The sequence below is a fragment of the Meleagris gallopavo genome, chromosome 13 (genome assembly GCF_905368555.1).
Source record: "Meleagris gallopavo chromosome 13, MGAL_WU_HG_1.1, whole genome shotgun sequence".
Classification (NCBI taxonomy): domain Eukaryota; kingdom Metazoa; phylum Chordata; class Aves; order Galliformes; family Phasianidae; genus Meleagris; species Meleagris gallopavo.
The window spans coordinates 17,360,155-17,379,108 of record NC_139416.1 but is presented as its reverse complement, the minus strand read 5'-3'; the positions used below and the strand labels follow the sequence as shown (position 1 = coordinate 17,379,108).

Below are 18,954 nucleotides of genomic sequence, written 5' to 3'. Positions count from 1 at the left end.
GGCATGTTTCTCACTCATCCCCCAGAGCACACTCAGGTCTCTGCCAGGCAACAGGGGGCCAGAGAGAAACAAACTCTCAGACCTGTATTGACGCCGTCCCAGAGTAACTCTTTCTATGGCTTGTGCTGCGTCTGCTGCTGCATTTGGTGCTGTCAGTTCAGATGTTTTTTATAAGGAGTCATTCAAGAATGGTTTTCCCTCTTCCCCTGGTATTAGTTCTTACCCATTCTTTGGTCTGTGTTTAGGTGAACATCTGCCTGCCCATTTTCTTCATCCTGGCTTGCTTGTTTCTCATTGCTGTTTCCTTCTGGATGACACCAAAGGAATGCGGGATCGGCTTTGCCATCATCTTCAGCGGGATTCCTTTTTATTTGTTTGGGGTCTGGTGGCAAAACAAGCCCAAGTGGATTCTCCAGGGCATCTGTAAGTATTGCCAGGGCAGAGCAAGGGTGCAGCCTTGGAATAGCAGTGCCTCCGGTGAGCATGCTGCAGCTAGCAGCACTGGCTCTTGTTTGTGCAGTGAGGACTCCCAAAGCCTTGGCTCTGATCGATGCTTTTAGCGCCAGCAAGTTTTAGCTTGACGATTACCTTATCTATCAGGCACCTAACGTGCACCTCGGCTTGTGATAATTGCAAAATTTGGGCCAAATATGTGTGGTGGAGCGTAACTCAATGAGCACTGCATTCTGCCCCTTGTAAAAGCAGAGGGTCAAGCCTTCGCCAGCAGAGAATACCTCTGGAGCGGTGTTGGGAGGGAAAAGTAATAACAGCTCAGCAGTCTGAGCACAGTTGGCCTAAATTTGACTGCTGTCAGATCAGAATTAGTCCCACTTCATCGCTCAGCCAGCGCTAACATCTATTCCAGTCAAAGCTCCCTTTGACATCCAAATGTGACAGCAGAGCAAGGGGAGGAGAAAACCCTTTGTCCCCTGGATGTTTTCTGTTATGAGGCTTATTTTTAAGGCATCTTTGGGTAAGGTTTTCCAACAGGGTGTATTTTGAAGGGCTGGAAAGGCAGTGCTTGGCACATACAACTGCTGTCTGGATAACTGCATCAAGAAACTCAGTCTGTGTTGCCCAAGCACTGAGGTCTCCCATCTGTCTCCCAGCCCTCGTGCAGCAGGCTGACCCAGAAAAGCAGACATGTAGAAATGCCAGCCTCAGCTGGGTGCTTTTTATGAAGAAGAAAAAGATGTTTAACGGTGTTCAGCACTCTAAATTCTTTATTTTTAACTTTTTTTCCTCACTTTTTTATTATTCTGAGTATTAGGCTCAGTTCCTGGAAGAGTCATTATTGCTGTGCCCAGGTGGTAAATTACTGTATTAATTAATTTCCTCTCACCAACAGCTTTTAAGGATAAGACAGAAAATCTCTAGGAACAGATAGTGATATCATCCAATGGGGCAAATGCCCCATTAGAAATGTGGACTTTAAACATGTGATATGAATATACATTGTGAATAATTTGATCACCTCCAACTAATCCAAGTTTGACTCTGCTTGCGTGCATGTAGAACTGCTGCTGGTTTTCCTTGGAAAGTCTGCTTTGTGGCATCCAAACAGGGAAGCAGCAGAAAGGTGTGCTTGGATAGCAGCCACCATAATGAATGCTGGGAAAATAAAGAGGTCTAAAGAAGGTGCATGCATGTACTGCTAAGGTTTTCCAAATTGGAAGGAAACGCTTTGGCCTGTGCCCCTTCCTGCTATTGTGCCTGACTCTGTTTGGACTGCTTACAGCTCAGGAATTCAAATGCAGTTACTGTGTCATCATGCAAGTAGAAACTGGTGCCGAGTGGTTCCAGGGCAGTGCAGCATCCATCTGTAGGAGCAAAGCTCCCGCTCTTACGTGCTCAGGTTCCAGGCAGGAGTGGAGAGCAGCCTGTGGTTTGTTTGCTCTCAGGCTTTACTTGGACTAACCCTGCTCAGAACTGCAGTGGGTTGGCTAGGAGCGTGCTCTGCTTCTTCTGAGACAAAGAATCGTGAACTGAGACCAAGATAAATATGCCAGGCCCTCTGTATGCAATCTCTTTGACCCGTATTTTGCTTTTTCTCCCATAGTCCACGCTACAGCCATGTGCCAGAAACTGATGGAGGTGGTTCCGCAAGAATCGTAAGCAGGAAAAGCAGAGACGTTCAGCTCGAGGAAACGCACAATATTGTTTTGAGACGACACAAGGAGAAAAACACTTCTGACCCTTAATCAATAAAACCTAAGCACTGGAGCACCCTGTCAGAACTTCTTCATGTCTGACACGGTGCCACCTGCTCTGCCTTGCCTCCTCCAGCCCTCCTGCTGCCGCCTGAGAAGTTCTCGGTACGAACGTGGTCCAGGAAGAGGAATTCCTGCTGGCGACTTCTTGTGCATCCAGTCAGCCTCTGTGCGTGCGTGTGTGTGTGTGTGTGTGTGAGACTGAGGGCCGTGCCTCAGTTCTGTGTGGGCTTACTAAGATGAGTGATGAGCCTAATCAACCTGCCCTGCCTGGTCAGGGGGTGGGTGAGAAGGAAGGGTTATCTGAGGGTTTGGGCTGATGCTGGCTCTCACGCACGTGCAAGCTCACGTCTAAATCTGTGCTACTGGTGCTTTGTGTTCTATCCAGGGAGTGCCACTGGTGGTGATGGATAGAGGTGAGACAAGGCAGAGCAGAACTAGTGTCAGAGAAATGAGAATGAGGAGGCCTCGTCTGACTTGGCCGTCTGGTCCCCGGCTGTTGTGTGGTTGTAGCTCTCAGCTCCAAACCATCTCCAGCTGTTGAGCCAGTTCGCTGGGATGCCCTTCTCAAAAATGCCCACCTTGAGCCCTGTGTGATAGCGCTGGGATGGAGCAGGCCCCGTTGCTCCCAGTCAGCCCAGGGAACTGCAGGAGGTCGATTCCTTAGCTTGCTCACCCTTGTTTTCGTGTACATGTCATCCAACGTGGGGTGAGCCCTGCTTTGTCCTGTCCTTGCCCTCAGGGTGATCAATACATGCCCCTAAGCCCACTACGAAGACAAAATATGGGTGGGATTCTCCTGGTTTGTTCCCTGGGTTCTCCATGAATGGTAGGACCAACTGGGTCTGGGGGGTAGAAGAGGGCACACACCCCAAATGGCTGGGGCCTGCTTTAATCCTGGTCTGCTGTTTTGCTCAAGGAAGCCAGGACTGGAGGCTTCTTGAACAAGTGGCTCATATTGCCTCTGCATTCCAGGTGATAGTCAATTGGAAATCAAATGCATCTTTTCCCCACCAGTAAGCTGCACTTGTCTCTGTTACAATCTTCTTTGTGCTTGTACTTCAGAAAATGGTTGTTGATTTTTTTTTTTTTCTCTACCATACTTTTGTAAATTAAGCTGTTTGGAAGCTGGCATCCTCCAAGAGCAATTGCTATCTACTGGATTCTCCTCTTAGCATAGAGTAATTTTGGAGAAGAGGCATTAAGGACACCAATGGTACTACTAGCTCATGCTTTGTCCTTTTAAGAAGCTCTTCAGCAAAAAAAGCTTCTGTCCCAGCGTGTGTGGCAGTGACCACAGCTATGTCCCACATGTGTCTACGTGCAGCTCCTTGCTACTGCTTTGCCAGGCGTGCATCTTTGCTTTAAGGCAGGAGTAGGTGAGACAGTCATCACACTGAAACCTGTGTGGTCACACTGCTTATTCCGTGGCAATACAGTGCAGAGATACCCAGCCCAGCTCTGCTATGCTTCACGTGTGTCAACTTGAGCTGAGTTAACCTATGGAGAATTGCAGCTGGTTGGGGTATGTCTGCAGTGCAGAAGTACCCAAAGTTCTGGCCAGTGCACGGCTGTTCAGGGACCTACGTGCAATGAATTGGAGCATCTCAGAGCCAGTGCCCATGGAGAGACACTTGCATAGATAAGGTCATGAGCTATATAAATCCTGAACTCGGTTTCCCCTCTTTACGAGGAGTCCTCTTCCAGCTGAAGGCTGAGATGTTTTTGCAGGGTAGCGATGGGAGGTCGCTCCTTATGGGCCTGCTTCATGGGGAAAAACCTGTCTCTCCCCTTCCCCTTTGGTCTCGGCAGTGTTTGGCTGCAGCGGTCTCAGGACTGGTTTCCTGCACGGCCTGGATTGAATTTAGGGACTCTGAGTGCTAATAATATAAACCAGCAGAATTAAGTCGAGTACTGATTTACATCAGATTTAACTTGCATCACAAGACCAATCCACAGAGAGCTCAGAAATGGGTCCAAGTCTCCCAGACGTGTGGGGATTGCTTGGTTTGGGCATATCTCTTAATGACTTTCATCAGTGATGAAGACCATCAATAAACAATATCCTCTTGGTGACCCTTTCACACTGGTTTTACAGAGGAGATGTCACACTGAGATTTATTTTTTTATTAACTGATCTTAATTAAAACCTTAATTCGCTCGCTTGCTTTTTAAAAACATTGATTCTTTTCTACTTGCTGCTAAGGTTCTTTCTGTTGTGCTACTAAACCTGCTGCCTCTGGCGTTGACGTTGCACATTGTGCAGTGACCTTTCCACAGCAATAGAGGTATAGGAGAAACCCAACCAGGCACCAGCACAAATTCACACAACTTTTGTATTGGACCAGCTCCCATCTCAGCCCTCCCAAAGCCTGATTTCTTATATCCCTGATTCATGGAGGCTGCTCGTTCCCCATTGCTAGAGCTTGGTGGCATGGCTGGTAGAGAATGCTTTTACACTAGAGATCTGGGAGGTGATAAATAAGGAGATAAGACCAAATTTCATTTCAACAAGAAAATGTGACTAAAGCCATTTCTCCAAGGGGTGAAAGCTGTAAGTGGCTGTGGCTCTGTAGTCGTGTCCCTGTGAGCATTACTGTGCAGTGACTGTTGTACAAAGCTGAGCCCTGAGCCTTGCTGCTCTTCATGAAGCTTGGTTGTGAGTCTTTGGAGTCCCAGCACTGTGGGTATTATGGAACAGCATCCCATGGGATTCAGAGGAGACCGCAGCCCATGGCTTTGCTTCAGGTTCCTCTTCCTGAGCATGAACTTGCTCCGGTAAACAAACCATTGTGTTCCAGCAGTCCCATCAGTGCACAACTGAGTTCAAAGGGGCTCCATTGCTTGCACAAACTTTCAAGACCCGTTGGGTGGAAGCTGGTGCAGAGTGGCTTTGTTCTGTGTGCTGAGCACCATGGGGAGAGCTGTACGGTGCTGCTGGCCCTGCAGGAAGGTTTCCTCTGTCTGCTGCTGCCTGTGCCTTTAGCCATGGCCACAGTGCTCTGAGGCTTTAATAACAATCCAAAAGGAAGCAAACAGCTTGTGTTGTCCTTACACAACACGCTGGCTGTCTGGGTGGGACAGCAGCTTGTGCACAGCCTCGTTCCCAAAGACATCCAAAGGGAAGGCACAGCACAGCCAGACCCTGCTGGGCTTTTGCCTTTGGAAGCTGCTGAAGCCGCTCTGCAGCTGGGGAAGGGCAGCCTGGGAGCTGTGCTGAGAGTCAGCACCTCCCCAGAGCCCTGCATTACAGTCCCACGTCTATCCATGGTGTGGATGGGAGGTGGTCCTGTGATGGTTGAGCCCTCAGCCCTGAGCTGCCACAGGGCTGTCCTTTGCTGCTTGCTTCAGGAGCGGCCGCAGCCTCACGCTGGCTCTGCCCATAAGTGGGAAGTTTCTTCCCAGTTTACACAATCCAAACTGGAACTGGCGACAGGATGGGGGCCGCACACTGCTCAGGGTCTGCCGTAGCCCCTGGCATGGCACAGCCCTCCCCCCAGCCGTGGTGGTTGGCGATGTCCCTTGGGTTTGGTCATCCCTAAGGAATCGATGTCCAGAGGATTTTCTTTGTTTTGGGCTCCTTGCGTTAGAAGGGGCGATGCTTCCCCAGCTGCTGAGCGTCAGCGAGAAAAGGAAAAAAAATAAATAAATATTTTTTTAAAATACTGAATTAATTCTGAAGTAGCCTAAAAGAGACTTTATATCTACATCGTAACTATTTCCATTGGTGACACCCATCTCAGTGCAGGCTTCTGGCTGCCACGTGGTCTCCTGCACAGGGATGGCTTTCACATCCCAAGAGATGTCCCCATTTGTTCAGGGACAGAGGGGCCCGTGTCCCCCCCAGAGCCCTGCAGAGAGGGATTGTGGTGGGACGTGGACCCGGTGCTGACCCATGGAACAATGGTGAGAGTCACTGCTGGAGAATGAGCTGACTTTTCCGAGCAACTTGTCTTCTGAAGTTCATATTTTTGTCCTTTATTTTTAAGCAGGAAAGAATTATCTCGACCTCCAGAAAATCTACACCGTGTTTTACCTTTTTGTTGCATTTGGTTGCTTTGCAAAAGAAAAGAAAAAAAAAATTACTAATTTAAATGTTGCTGTAGATGACGTTCTATTTATTTTTAAGGGGTAAATATCTTTTAAGTCTTAATACTTCTACAGTCGATGCTATTTACAGTGTCTGTGTCCCATTGGCACAGCAGTTCAGTGGCTGGCCGAGCTGCTCCGCCAATGGGAACGCCATCAAACTGCCTTGTAAAACAAAATGTCTCCCACCATGTATTTTTTCTAGTATTTCTTGATTCTTTTATGTCGGTGGTTAACAAACCTGTTCCGTGTTCGGGTTGTTTTCTGTTTTGGGTTGTCTGTTTTGTTTTTTTTGTTGTTGTTGTTTTGTTTTGTCTTTGTTTTTTAACAAAGAAAGCTGAATTACAACTCTCCCGTTGCTGGTCTTTGCCTCCAACTCTTTTCATTTTGCATAAGGTCCTGTTGTTGGCCCTCTGCCCCTCTGCCCCTCCTGTTTTCACGTGCACATCCCTGTGTCTGGTTGGGCCTAATGCAGATGAAGGTGATGGGGAATGGGTGATGGGAGGCACACGGAAAGGTGGAGGTGTGAGGTGCCACCGTGGGCACCAACTATGGGAGAAGATGGGGCTGAGCTTTCTCGTTCGAAGCTCTTGCAGACACCAACAGGGAGAGGTGGGCACAGAATGAAGCTCCGAGCCCAGCATTGTGTGAGGCTGCAGTGCTGCTGCACACATTGATACGGGATTTACGCGCTGTAGCCAGCTGGGTGAGGGTGGTTAGTGAGTTCCCAAGAGGCAGTCCCTGCTTCAGGAGTGAGTATTGCATCTGCTGCAGAAAGTAATGCTTGGAGAGGGTGGTGGCAGTGCTGCATGGGGCCCTGCAGCCACCTTAGAGCAAACCCAGCTGCTGCAGCAACATTCTGCTTTATATGAAGTGAGGGAGGAAGTCGGAGGTGCAGGCATGAGGGCGTTTCAGGGCTGTTGTACCAACCAGGGGCACTTGCTGCGTTAAGAGGTGCTCGGTGGAGGTATTAATCTAAGGAAAACATCTCTAAAAGCCAGCGTGGGCAGGGAGCGGAATAGTGTGTGCCACCAGATTTATAAGAGATCCCTCACAAAGTGACAGCTGTGGCCAAAGAAGGAAAACAGAAGAGAGAATAAACCCTGATAAGACACAGCAAACATTGCATTCACAGTACTGCCACCAGCACGAGAAGGGGATGGGGCTGGAGCCTGCGGGAAGCCAGCTCTGAACAGGGCTCTGCAGACAGGGAAGGTGGCAGTGGAGAAGTGACATGAGTTATTTGTGTTGCGTTCATTACAGCCTTGCACAGAGACGTTCCCAAGCTGGAGCTTTGCAGGGTGTGTGTGCAAAGAACTGTGCCAGATGAACGTGGTGCTTGGGAGCAAAGCTCCAGATCTGGGTTTGGAGACTTGGAAAGATCCTGGCAGGCAGGAGCAGCCCAATGCATGGCCCAGTGGTGATGTCCATGGTGTGGGAGGGGGTACACGGAGTGCTGGGGTGGGCAGAGGGTGCAGGGATGGCCTGGAGCAGTTGCAAGAAGCTGTGATAGGGGATACAGTGGGCAGAGACAGAGAGAAGAGGGTCTTGGGCAGAAAGACAGCTTTGGGATGGGGTAGGAGCTGGCAGCTTCTGGTGACCTGTGTGAAATCCACAGTGGGCTGCAGTGAGGGATCTCGTGTGAAACAAAAATCAGAATTGCAGTGCTGCTCTGTGACGTTACTCTGCGCGTCCATCCCGAGCACAAAGCTGCCCCGCTCACCCCAACACAAAGGCAGGAAGAGGTTTCAGCACTCTGTGATGTTCGTCACACGCTTGAGGGCAGAGGATGTTGGTGAGACCAAAGTCTGCCCGCACCAAAGTTCAAAAGGAGAGGAGAAAAGGAGCTGTGCTGAAGCAGTGTTGAGGTCCACGTTCCCAAGGCTGGGAGGGCTAAATGGGATTGGGGCTGAGATGTGATAGGAGGAGAGGGCTGGGAACGCAGCCCTGGGGCACGTCAGACACGGAGATCAACGTTTTCCCATTCCTCTCCCCAAAACCAAAGCGGTATGGAGATGCTGGGGGGTCTGCCACCGAGGATGGATGAAGCAGCATAGCAGTGCCTCTGCGAGCTGGAGGCAAGCCTGGCAGAAAGCATTAACCCAGTCGTTTATTTGTTTGAAGGTTTGTGTATTAGATGAAAGGTACCAAATAAATGTGTTTGCAGAGGGGAGGAGGCAGCCTGAGGGCAGGGTGTGATGTGCTGGGAGATGTTTCAAGGGCACAAATGGGAAGGAAAGAAAGGAACTGAGGAGGGGTTGTGGTAGAGCCTCTGAGGGGGGTAAATTAATGTAGCAAAATGAGATCCAGGTGTGAGGAAAATTAACTGGAGTGCTGGCATTGACCAACTGCCTTGCAGCAAAGTAAAGAGGAGAACAAAATTGTCTCCTTAAAATTGAAGCCATGGAAGTTCTGCTTTTTTTTTTAACAAAAAGGAGCCACAAGGAGCTGCTGCCGTGTCCCCTAATGAAATAGAGGTGTCTCTCAGAAGGTTGGCAGTCTGGGCACTCCTCTGGCCATCCAGCACTGTGCTGTGCTCCTGCTGCTCTGCTCGCACTGTCATCACTCATCACTTTGTCATCTTTTGGAGCACAGCACAGCACCAGCAGTGCCAGGGACGTGCAGGGGGGGTAAAAATGCACTCGCCAGGGCTCTGAGAAGAGCAGATGACTGACTTCTAAGGCTGCTGCTGGAAGAGCTGAAGGTCTTTACCCATGCTCTGTCCATGCGTGGTACCAGTGCAATGCAAGCTGTGAGCCGGACATCAGCAAACACCTCCCCAGACTGCTGGAAATGAGGTATTGTCTGTAACAGCACCATGGCAGAACTCACAGCCTCCAGAGCAGCCAGCAGCATCCTCACCAAAATGAGTAATAAAAATAAAATGTGCAGAGCCTCGCACACGCTGTGTGCCATAAGCAAATGGTGCAGACGTGGCAAGGCGCCTGTACAAACCCTGCAAGTGTAACTGCACGGTGGGAACACAAACATGTTCTCCACTTGGATTGAGTTCCTGGCGGATCCAGGCAACGACTGCAGGAGCTCTGGAGCTCACAGAGGTTCCTGCTCCATTTGTCTGGAGCAGGAGAGAACACAGCAGTGGCTGCTGTGACAAGGAGCTCATCCCCCCTGCCTGGGGAGCTCATAAATCAGGTCTGGGCATCACAGGTATTTAGGCTTATGGTGCAATGAGGTGTGGGGTGAGGTGCTGCTGCACGTCCTGTCTTGAAGTCAGCAGATCAGCTAACACAAAAGGCAATGTCTGGAGGGTGTGCAGCACTTGCAGGCCAGGAGGGACCAAAGCTGCTGTCAAAAAGGGCACGCAGAGCTGCTGGGCCTGCAAGGACTCGCAGTGGGGCTGCTGCTGGCCCCAGCTTTCATTAAATGAAGTCAGCAGACCAACTGCATGTAGGTAATAAACCCAACTGTATGTCCAATCTGAGCTGAGTAAAGCAAGCTGAAGGTATTTGGAGTTGTGACAGCTGCAGCAGGGAGCTATGGGCAGATCAAGGGTGCAAAGCACTGAGGAGTATCCTGGCTTCCGTGGGGACACCAAGGGAACGTGCCAGGGGGACATCGCACCGGGAGACCAGGGACTGGAGGGGGTCCCCATCCCTCGAGTGTCCCAGAACTGCAGAGATGTGGCACTGAAGAACGTGGTTATGGACACAATGGGGTGGGCCTGAGGATCCTAGAAGTGATTCCAACCTGAACAATTCTGTAGTTCTTAGAGGTGGCTTCACTACATCTCGTGCTCAGTGCACGCTGGGCTGCTGGCGCCCAATGCCCCCGTGTCCTTCTGTCTGTCTGCAGCTCTCCCCTGCTGAATGGCATTTCACTATTTGCCAGCATTGTGTCTCCTTGTGAAAAACAGCCCAGATGGACAAAGCTGCTTTCAAAGAGGTGCTGCCTTTCCGTGGTGCAAAGGGTTGGAGCTCTCACATGCTGTGCTATCTTGTGCAATCGCTGCAAACATCCGCGCTGGCTGCAGGCACTGTATCACGGGGCAGGAGCAGGAACTGCGGTGCAAAACAGGGAGGTTTGGGCTGACCAGCTGCTAATTAGAGCCTCCTTCCTCAGGTGGGGAGAATAATTGAATGAACACAAAGTGCCAGCTTCTAGAAGAGGGCTATTTAAAGCCACACTAATCCAAGTGTACCGCAGTACCTGTGCGTAATCAGAAATTTTCGTCGCTGGTAACGTTTTGGTTTCAGAAGGAATATGTGGGGATGGAAAAATCCTTCTGCTGATTGAACAGTCTGGAACTTGAGCAAACCCAGGCAGATGATAAGACCAAAAATCTTGAGAATCATCTTCTATAGGATTTTCTTCTTGCTTCACAGGTCCAGTGCCACCTGAGTCTCTGCGCTTGCAGGAATGGAGCCCTTCACTCCAAAGTTTGCCCAGTGTAGAGCTATGGCGGGATCACAGAAGTGGAATTCAGAAGGGGATCTCGTGCAGGAACACAATTTACAAATCTCAGCCACTTCAGTGCCTGCTTGCCATGACCTGTTCCCTGCCCAGACAATGGGGAAATGAGGAAAGGCTTCAGCCCAAGAACACTGGGAGAGCAGAGCTCTGTTGATTCATGCAGGGGGTTAGGTGGGGAAGGATGCTTTCATGTGGTTTTCCTTGCCTTTATTACACAAATTCCAGGCTTTCTGTGGAGCTTACTCCCTCCACTGCGTGCCACCAGCTCCAGTCCTGATGGTGATTAGGGGATGCTTGCTCTGAGCATCATCACAAGGGCTGATCTCCTGCCTTTGCGCTCCAAAAAGAAACCACAGGCATAGGGCAGGATTCTCTCCCTTCCCTCCCTGGGGCAGAGTTAGTTTGGAGACTGCTTAACTCCATCCAAGTGCTTGGGAGGAGATAGGGAATTGGAAACCAAGAAGAAAATTGGCCTAGCATGCAAAATGGAGCTTAATCCCACATTAGATCAAGGAGTGAAGGTGCGTTGGGATGTACGTCCATGCCAGGCCGTGGTGCAGCAGGCAGAGGAGCAATGGCAGGAGCTGACTTGCAGCTAAATCACAGTAGGGGCAGGGGGACTGGGGCTATGGCCCCTACGTTCGTTCTGGAGCACCTGGGAACATGAAGGGCTCTGAAGGCCAAGCCAAACTGCTCACGCCGCTTGGGTTTGTTTCCCCAGTGTTCAGGCTGATACTCAGGGTTAGAGGATTTTCCCCAGCTGCGTTTGGTGGGATGGGCAGTGCCCATCTCATTGCCTCTCCCCAGCAAATAACCACAGGTGCAAAAGCCACCGCCCTGCAGGCACAGCGGAGGAATTGAGGGATCTGTAGGAATGAGGAACCCAACACCAGCCCACACCTGCAGCTCAGCCCTGTGCAGGTGAGCCCGTGCCTGGGGAGAGCCTGGGATCTCCAGCATCTCAGAGCATCTCCAGGTCCCAGTGCCATGTATTTATCTGATCTGCAGTGACAGAAGGCTGTAATACACTCAGCATCCCGCAGCAGCCAGCTCTCTGCCCATGCAGATGGGCTGCTGCTCACTCCGACCCCACGACATGACAGTTTATCTTGTGGGAGAACACGAAGCTGGCCCAAGTGTCAACAGCCACCATAGAAACGCAGCTCCCTGCTGTGATCCTGCCCAGATAGTGCCGCAGAGCAAGCAGCAGATAGCAGAGCAAATATTGGTTTTCCAGTGGGACCCAATTCCGCTCTGCTTCATCAGCAAGAGTGGATCATCTGTGGTGTGTCAGATTGTTTTTCATGTGGAGTTCTTCATAAGAAAGCCTTGCTTTCTGTTTGAACATCACAGAAAAAAAAGAAAAAAGAAAAAAGAAAAAAGAAAAAAAAAAAAAAAAAGCCTGATGTTACATATCGCCAATGTCTGGTTTTCATCTTCCTGTGTGCTTTTATTCTAGTGTGAGAAATGACATCACGGAGGAAATGATGATGGTTATTTCCGAGAGAGAACACGTACATTAATAGAACACCCCTAAGAGGTACTAGTCAAAATTGCAACTTGAGGTTAAAAATAAACTCTTCATTTGAAAAAGAAGATAGACAGATATGGAACCATTACCTACTGCATCCTGTTGGTGAAAACACTCTGAAACTTGTTCAGAAGTGGATGTGATGTCATCTTTTACAAACCGGATCATACTAATTGCTGGAGTTTTCATCTAGCCTGATACACCTGTGTCTTTGTGGTGGGGTTTGTACACGAGACACTGCCTTGTGCTGGAAGGATCATAGAATCATAGAATGCCCTGGGTTGCAAAGGAGCACAGTGCTCATCCAGTTCCAACCCCCTGCTATGTGCAAGTCGCCAACCAGCAGCCCAGGCTGCCCAGAGCCACATCCAGCCTGGCCTTGAATGCCTGCAGGGATGGGGCATCCACAGCCTCCTTGGGCAGCCTGTTTTACCTACACCTCATGATGTAAACAAACCATCCCTGCAGGGAACTCTGAATTCTGGGGTTTGCTATTGCTGTACCCATGGAGCGTGCAGCTCATTTGCTCTATGCATGTTATCTCACAAAGCACAAACCCCATCACTGCAAGCAGCTCCTTCACTGTGCCCCGGCAGCCCAACACCTTAGGAGAACATTTCTATTCATGAAGGAGTGGTTGATATACCCAGGTTTACCTTTCTAAGCCAGTGAGAATGAATAAATATTTTCTTTTCTTTTGCAAAACCACAAGGAATCTTGTCAGGGTCAGCATTGCCCGAGGGCAAATGTTTAACACGATAAGGGATGTATGGAGCTATCTTTATTGGGAGGCGAACAAAACCTGACTGAACTGGAGTAGGAGAACATACAGAATCCCAGTGCAATGCATTGCTCAGCATGGAAAAGTTGTCAGCTCAAGGAGATGGCAGCTGGAGACAACCTGGCCCAGTCATGGCCAGACTGAGGGCAGTGGCTTTTTGTGAAGACAAAACACGATTAATTTAATCAACAGTAGAATTAATTCAATCAACATTGACATTATCAGGACTGAAGTAGGTGAAAATCAAATGCTAAAGGTCAGGCTCTGTCCTTCACCTCCTCCGCTGTAAAAAACTGCAGACGTTGGGCATGGCAGAAGGATGAGGAATGCCCCCATCTGGCCTCTCTGGGGGGCTCCAACCATCTGCAGCAGGCACTGGGTTCGCCACGCCTTGGGAATGCCTTTGGCAATGTCACACCACTGCAGGCAGTCTCTGTCTCCCAGGCCTGGTGCTCAGTTTACTGAAAAGTCCAAATTCAATTCTGCCCCTGCCTGCCGTCATGCTATCAGGGCTATCATCCTCATGGTGCTGGTGTTTCCTGCTCCATGGAGGCAGGATGCTCCTCTCCTCCCAAATATTCGGGGGTTCTGTGATGAAACAGTCTTCAGTACAAACTGAGGGTTGGCGAGGTGCTAACAGAGCACAGATTATTCTTAACAAGGGAACTGGTAAGCTGTCTATGGACTGAAAACTGGGCTGAGAACGACAGGCAGTAGGTGATCCTCTATGTCCACGTGCAGCTTGACACCCATGGAAACAAAGCACAAGCAGTACCACCACGTGCACCAGCTCCAGAGCCAGAACAAACCTAAGTGGGTGAAACAAATCTGCTTGGACTCACTCTCAGGGCAAGCAAAAGCCTTGCACTCAGCTCCTGCTGGAACTGCTCCCTTTGTCATCTAATTTGTGACAACTGAAGAACAGTTTGCTGCTACCTGAATCAGCGAGAACGGCAGTGACCCAAACACAGATTTCCTGAGTGCACTGTGCTGCTTTCCTCCTTGCATCCTCAAGCCTGGCCTTGGGCTGCGTTGCCCATTTCCCAGCGGTGGGAGCCCTGCACCTCCACAGATGATGCAACGTCGCTGCTGCTCTTGCAGCACTGCGTGGGGCGGGCGGCCCTTTGCTGCAGAGCTGACACCCGGCGGCACGCAGCAGCCATTGCAATCCAGTCTTAGCACATTCCACCCTGGGTTGCATCAGACTCAGAATTTGAATAACAGGGAAAAAACGGGTTGTGTACGTAAGGGCCGGAGATTTGATGGTGGTTTTGGCTGCTTTGCTCTTATTTAGAGATAAGACCATCGCTGCCTGGAATTCACTGCTCAGCCCGAGCTCTGGGGTTTCCCTTCACTCGCTTCCTTCCCACTCATTTCACCAAATTATTTATCCTCCTCTTCAGAAACGCAGGGGGGAATTCAAAAGTGCCGGGGTGCCACGGATGGAGCTGGGCTCTGCACCCGGCTCTCCCTACCTGCACTTGACCCTCAGGTGAAGTGAGCCAATGCACAATGACACAGGCATTTCAGATGAATGTTCTGCGTCATCTTTGTACGTAAGTGAGCGGAGCAGCACCTGACCACATTCATCAATAAAACAGGAATAAAGCAAAACAAGCCTGATGACAGGTGAGAAGAAAGGGGTCCAGCTGTTACCATCCCTCATATTGTGAACCATACAGCCTTCCCCAGGGATGATTAAGCATCTCTAAAGAAGCTTAGGGAGCCTAATGAACAGCTTGCTAACCTAATTAATTAAGATCCAGGACAGACATATAGGCAGCCTAAGATTTCTGCCTTCTTGACCCCATTCTGGGAACCAGCACAGTGGCTTGAGCAGACTGATGGGGGGCAATGGCACAGAGATGTGACAATAGCCGGACGGATATCGCCTGTGCAGCTGCTGGAGCATTTTCATCAGGAGCAGCCTCCAGGCTGGGCTGCTAAATGCTGCCAGGCTCAGTGACACTGCAGACACCTTGCACTCTTGAAATGTCTGCTCTGATGAAATAGCAGAGGCAAAGATGTTGCAATCAGTGTGACAGGATGCTTGACAAAGGACGGGCAGAAGAAAGCAGTGACACATGCGGAGGAATTTTGCTGCTCTATGAGGAAGTCTGCACGTTATTTGAGTGTACTGAAACATCAGCTCCTTCAAAAGTCCTGGCCTCCTGCGCTTTCATAAGTACTTTTGCATGCACATGTGCTTAATGTTAAATTAGCAAAGTCTGCTGCTTATCAGCATGGTGGTAATTTCGAAAGACACACTCAGCAAACAGCACAAGAGAGCACTTCTCAGGTGGCAGATGGTCAGGGTAAGCAGCTGAAATAATTTTGCAGTCTTGAGCTGCTCACCAGGAGCAGAGGTGGGGACCCCAGGAACAAGATCCCTGGGCACTGCCAGGCAACTCTCTCCTCACCCTTGCAGGCAGTTTCAGCTGTTTTACATAAATCAGTGTATAACCCTCCCAGTACACAGCCACCCTTAAGGGCTCCTCTGTTCCATCCATCTTCAAGGCTGCGTGCACAACGACCTTGTTTGCAGCCCCACAACTCTCTCCAAGCAAGCATGCCGTGATGTTGAAGAGCAAAAAAATTGTAGCAAGAAATACATTTTAATGCTTCCTGCTCGCTATCTACCACGCCTTTCATCCTGGCACTTTCACTGTGAGAACATTCACTCATTAAAAATGAGCAGAGTGCAGCTGGGCTGGACCAGCTTCATACACACAGGAATACAGTGTGGAGGGGCTCCCTTTGATCCTAAAAACAACCTTTTTGGTTTTAGGTGTTAGATATTCATTTTAGTGCTCAAATGGACACATCTGCATTTAAAAATTGGGCTCAGAGATGGGACAGGCATACTCATTTGCTCTCACTGAGTCTGTGGGTTTGTCCCTTCAGTTATTTCCTATACATCAGCTGGAGCTGCAGCCTTCATTACTGGTGCTAATCATTAGTGCTACAGAAATCATTCTCACCTTGAACTTGCAAGATTGCTGCATCACTATTAATGATTAGAAATGTGATTTTCTGAACAACACTCCGTCTCTGTCTCGCTTTAATTTTTTCTCTGCAGTTTTCTTTTCCAAAACTGGGTTTTAACCCAGTGACATCCCATTAGCATGGTGAGAGAAAGAGCCTTTTCAGATGCGCTGGGAAACCAGCTTCACGTGTAACCATCTGCTGATGGATTTAGATCGGTATCCCTTGGGATCTGCACCTGAATAAAGCCATGCTTTGTACTCCACTCCAGGGAAGGCTCTGCCTTCCTCTGCTTCCTCTGTTTTCAAGATATGAAAGCACCGATTTCAAAAAAGAAAATACGGGAAGCCAATTGAATGGCTGTGAGATATTATCAGTTCCTGAATGGAGCAAAGCACCGTTGCCGACTCCGCAGCAGCCGCCTGCTTGGTTTGCATCCAGACTCAGGTGCTGCATGCATCCATAGGGACCGAGGGGCCTCTGCTGGACTGTGAGCACAGCCAGCATGAAACCCAGGCTGTGCAATAGCAGGGATTTGTAGCAAAGCAAGCATGGCATGATTACATGTTCCCTTGCAGCTCGCTCCTCTTGCTGTGCAGGACTTATACTAAAATGCCCCTGTGCTGGATGCTGCCAGTGTTTGAAGTGGTGACCTCTCAACAGCCCCATGGTTCTCTGTTGCTGGGTTTAGCTTCATCCTCACCTTTCTATAAGGGCACTGTGGGAATACCAGCTCTTGCTAGCATTTTGCTTGCATTTCGGTTGACTTAGTTACTGTGCTGTCAGCACGTCCTCCCGTTTAATCTGTGCCATTAATTCTTGCCTTGCTACTGGCTTCCAAAAGCATTAACAAGGGAAAGATAAATCAAGTGTTAGAGCACAAAGAAGACTTGTGGGAAAAAGCTTTTCAGTCTTTTCTGAGGCTTTCATGCCTGTTATTCTGAACTTTGCTGATACAGCTGGATTTGCCATCCTGTTGAATAAGCATATTGCAGACCATAAAAAAAATAACAAAGTAAAACCACGTGTTCTTTGTGTAGGTGGGAGTTGGAGACAGGCCGCCAGCTATAACAGCACGGGACACTTTGTAGCAGCAGAATTAAAAGTGCAAACGCTGGCAAGGCATGGCTTATGCCATGTCCTTATCAGCACACAGTTCGAAACACCAAAACAAAGCGAAAACAAAACCTGAGGCTGGAATTAGAGTGTACAGACATCTGAATGCAGCAGCATGTGTGATCCTGAGCTTGTCCGTGTTCAGGAGCACACATCTGTCCTCCAGCTGCAAGAGGATGTTTGTGTGAAAGCGTAGGCAGACATCCGTGCAGGTCGTATGGGAACATGGAACGGCCCTGGGTTTGTTTGGGGTGATGGAAGCCTGTGTAAAGAGTTCACCTAAGCCAGTGTTGGGGACATACTTTCAAGTTGCAGTCTTTAATCTCTGCTACTCAGCCGAGGTGTCCATCAGATCCATTCGAGACCTCTTAGCAATTACCATCATTGCTACAGCAGGACTTGCGCATCACGGTGGAGCAGGCGAATATTTATCCCTGAGAAGTTCGTGCCCTGATACATGCGTATGTTGTGCTTGGAGTTTTCTAATAGCAGTACAAAGTTTTCTTTGTCCTTTCATCCTCTTTTTTCCACATATACCATGAGAAACCAGACTGCATAGTTCAAGAGTTCAGAGAACTCACACTGAGAATGTTCTGCCCCACGCAGTTCCCCACACAGTGGCTAGTTACAAGTGACCCTGAGCATCTGAAACTACATTCAGATAACAGAAAATATTCAAATATAGAAAATAATGACTTGTGAGTGTAATTTGAGCTCACAGAGCTGAGGATCACTGAGTTACGGAAATACTATGAGTGATGCAGCACCAAAAAAGGCTGATGCAAATGGAGACGGGTGTACAGAACGCAAAAGGCTCGTTGTTTCTCCATTAACCTCATGCCTGATGAACACCTCAGGAGGATGTTTTGTGAAAAGGCAGACTTTTTAATGACAAAGTCTCCCCAACAAAAGAAGTTTGAAGATCTGGCCCCACGGGGACTCGGTGACCAAATTCCTGTAGATATCAGGAAGGGACATTTTTCACACACTGGTTTCTTCTTGAGGTTCAAGACCAAGAAGCAGCAGGGGAACTTCCTAGCCTGCATGTAGAGCCAGGGAACTCAGCAGAGTGCCTGTAACTTGTTGGCTGAGAAACTGCCCCGTTCACTTGACCCATTCCCTCTGCAGCTTTCTGTTCTCTTCCTGGGCATAAACACTTTGCAGGTGGCAGCTTTAGTTGTAACCACAATGTTGTCAGAATGACCAGACAAACAAAATCCTGGTCAGGATGTACATTGTCCACAACCGTGAAGTATTTTCCCAGCGCTCCCCTTCTCCATGCTTTGAGGTCATGTTTCCAAGATGTGAGGTTGGTGTGTAGGCAGACTTTGAAAGGGTAGGAATTCCCCTGCAGTTTCCAAAGCACGTATTTGATGTTTGGGGCTAACCTGAGGGCAGTGATATCCTTGCTAATTTGAGGTAGGCATCGGGTTGGGCAGGAATGAAAGCCACCCTGCCTCCAGGCAACGCAGGCTTTGAGGGAATTCAGTGAAAAATATAATTGAATTCCCTCTAAAAGCAAGAAACAATCACAAAAGCAATTGTAAAGTGGGATGAAGGAAGCTTGCAGCTCAAAGATGCATTTGAACTCAAGTGATGTTTATACTGTGTGCTCTGGTTATGCATTCAAAGATAGTGTTTTCCCAGGAATTCTATCTGGGCTCAGCATCCACGTGCAATACCTAAAAAGCCAAATTGCTGTTACTTTTCCTGCAGCGGAGGATTGCTGCCTGCCACCATCTTGCAGTACCTGTCATCTCCTTCAGCGCTCCAACACTCGGCCACAACCTCAATTTCCAAACTGCTGCTGC

The 18,954-nt window shown here is 49.2% G+C and overlaps 1 protein-coding gene across 1 annotated transcript in view; it reads left to right on the top strand.

The window, feature by feature from the left end:
- SLC7A5 (solute carrier family 7 member 5) overlaps positions 1-6,663 on the top strand; it is a 34,829-nt gene extending 28,166 nt beyond the window's left edge. The window contains exons 9-10 of the mRNA XM_085234636.1: positions 246-423; positions 2,060-6,663. Coding sequence (XP_085090762.1) covers positions 246-423; positions 2,060-2,115 — 234 coding nt within the window. The 3' untranslated portion in view covers positions 2,116-6,663. The remainder of the gene's footprint in view (positions 1-245; positions 424-2,059) is intronic.
- Positions 6,664-18,954: the final 12,291 nt, after the last annotated feature.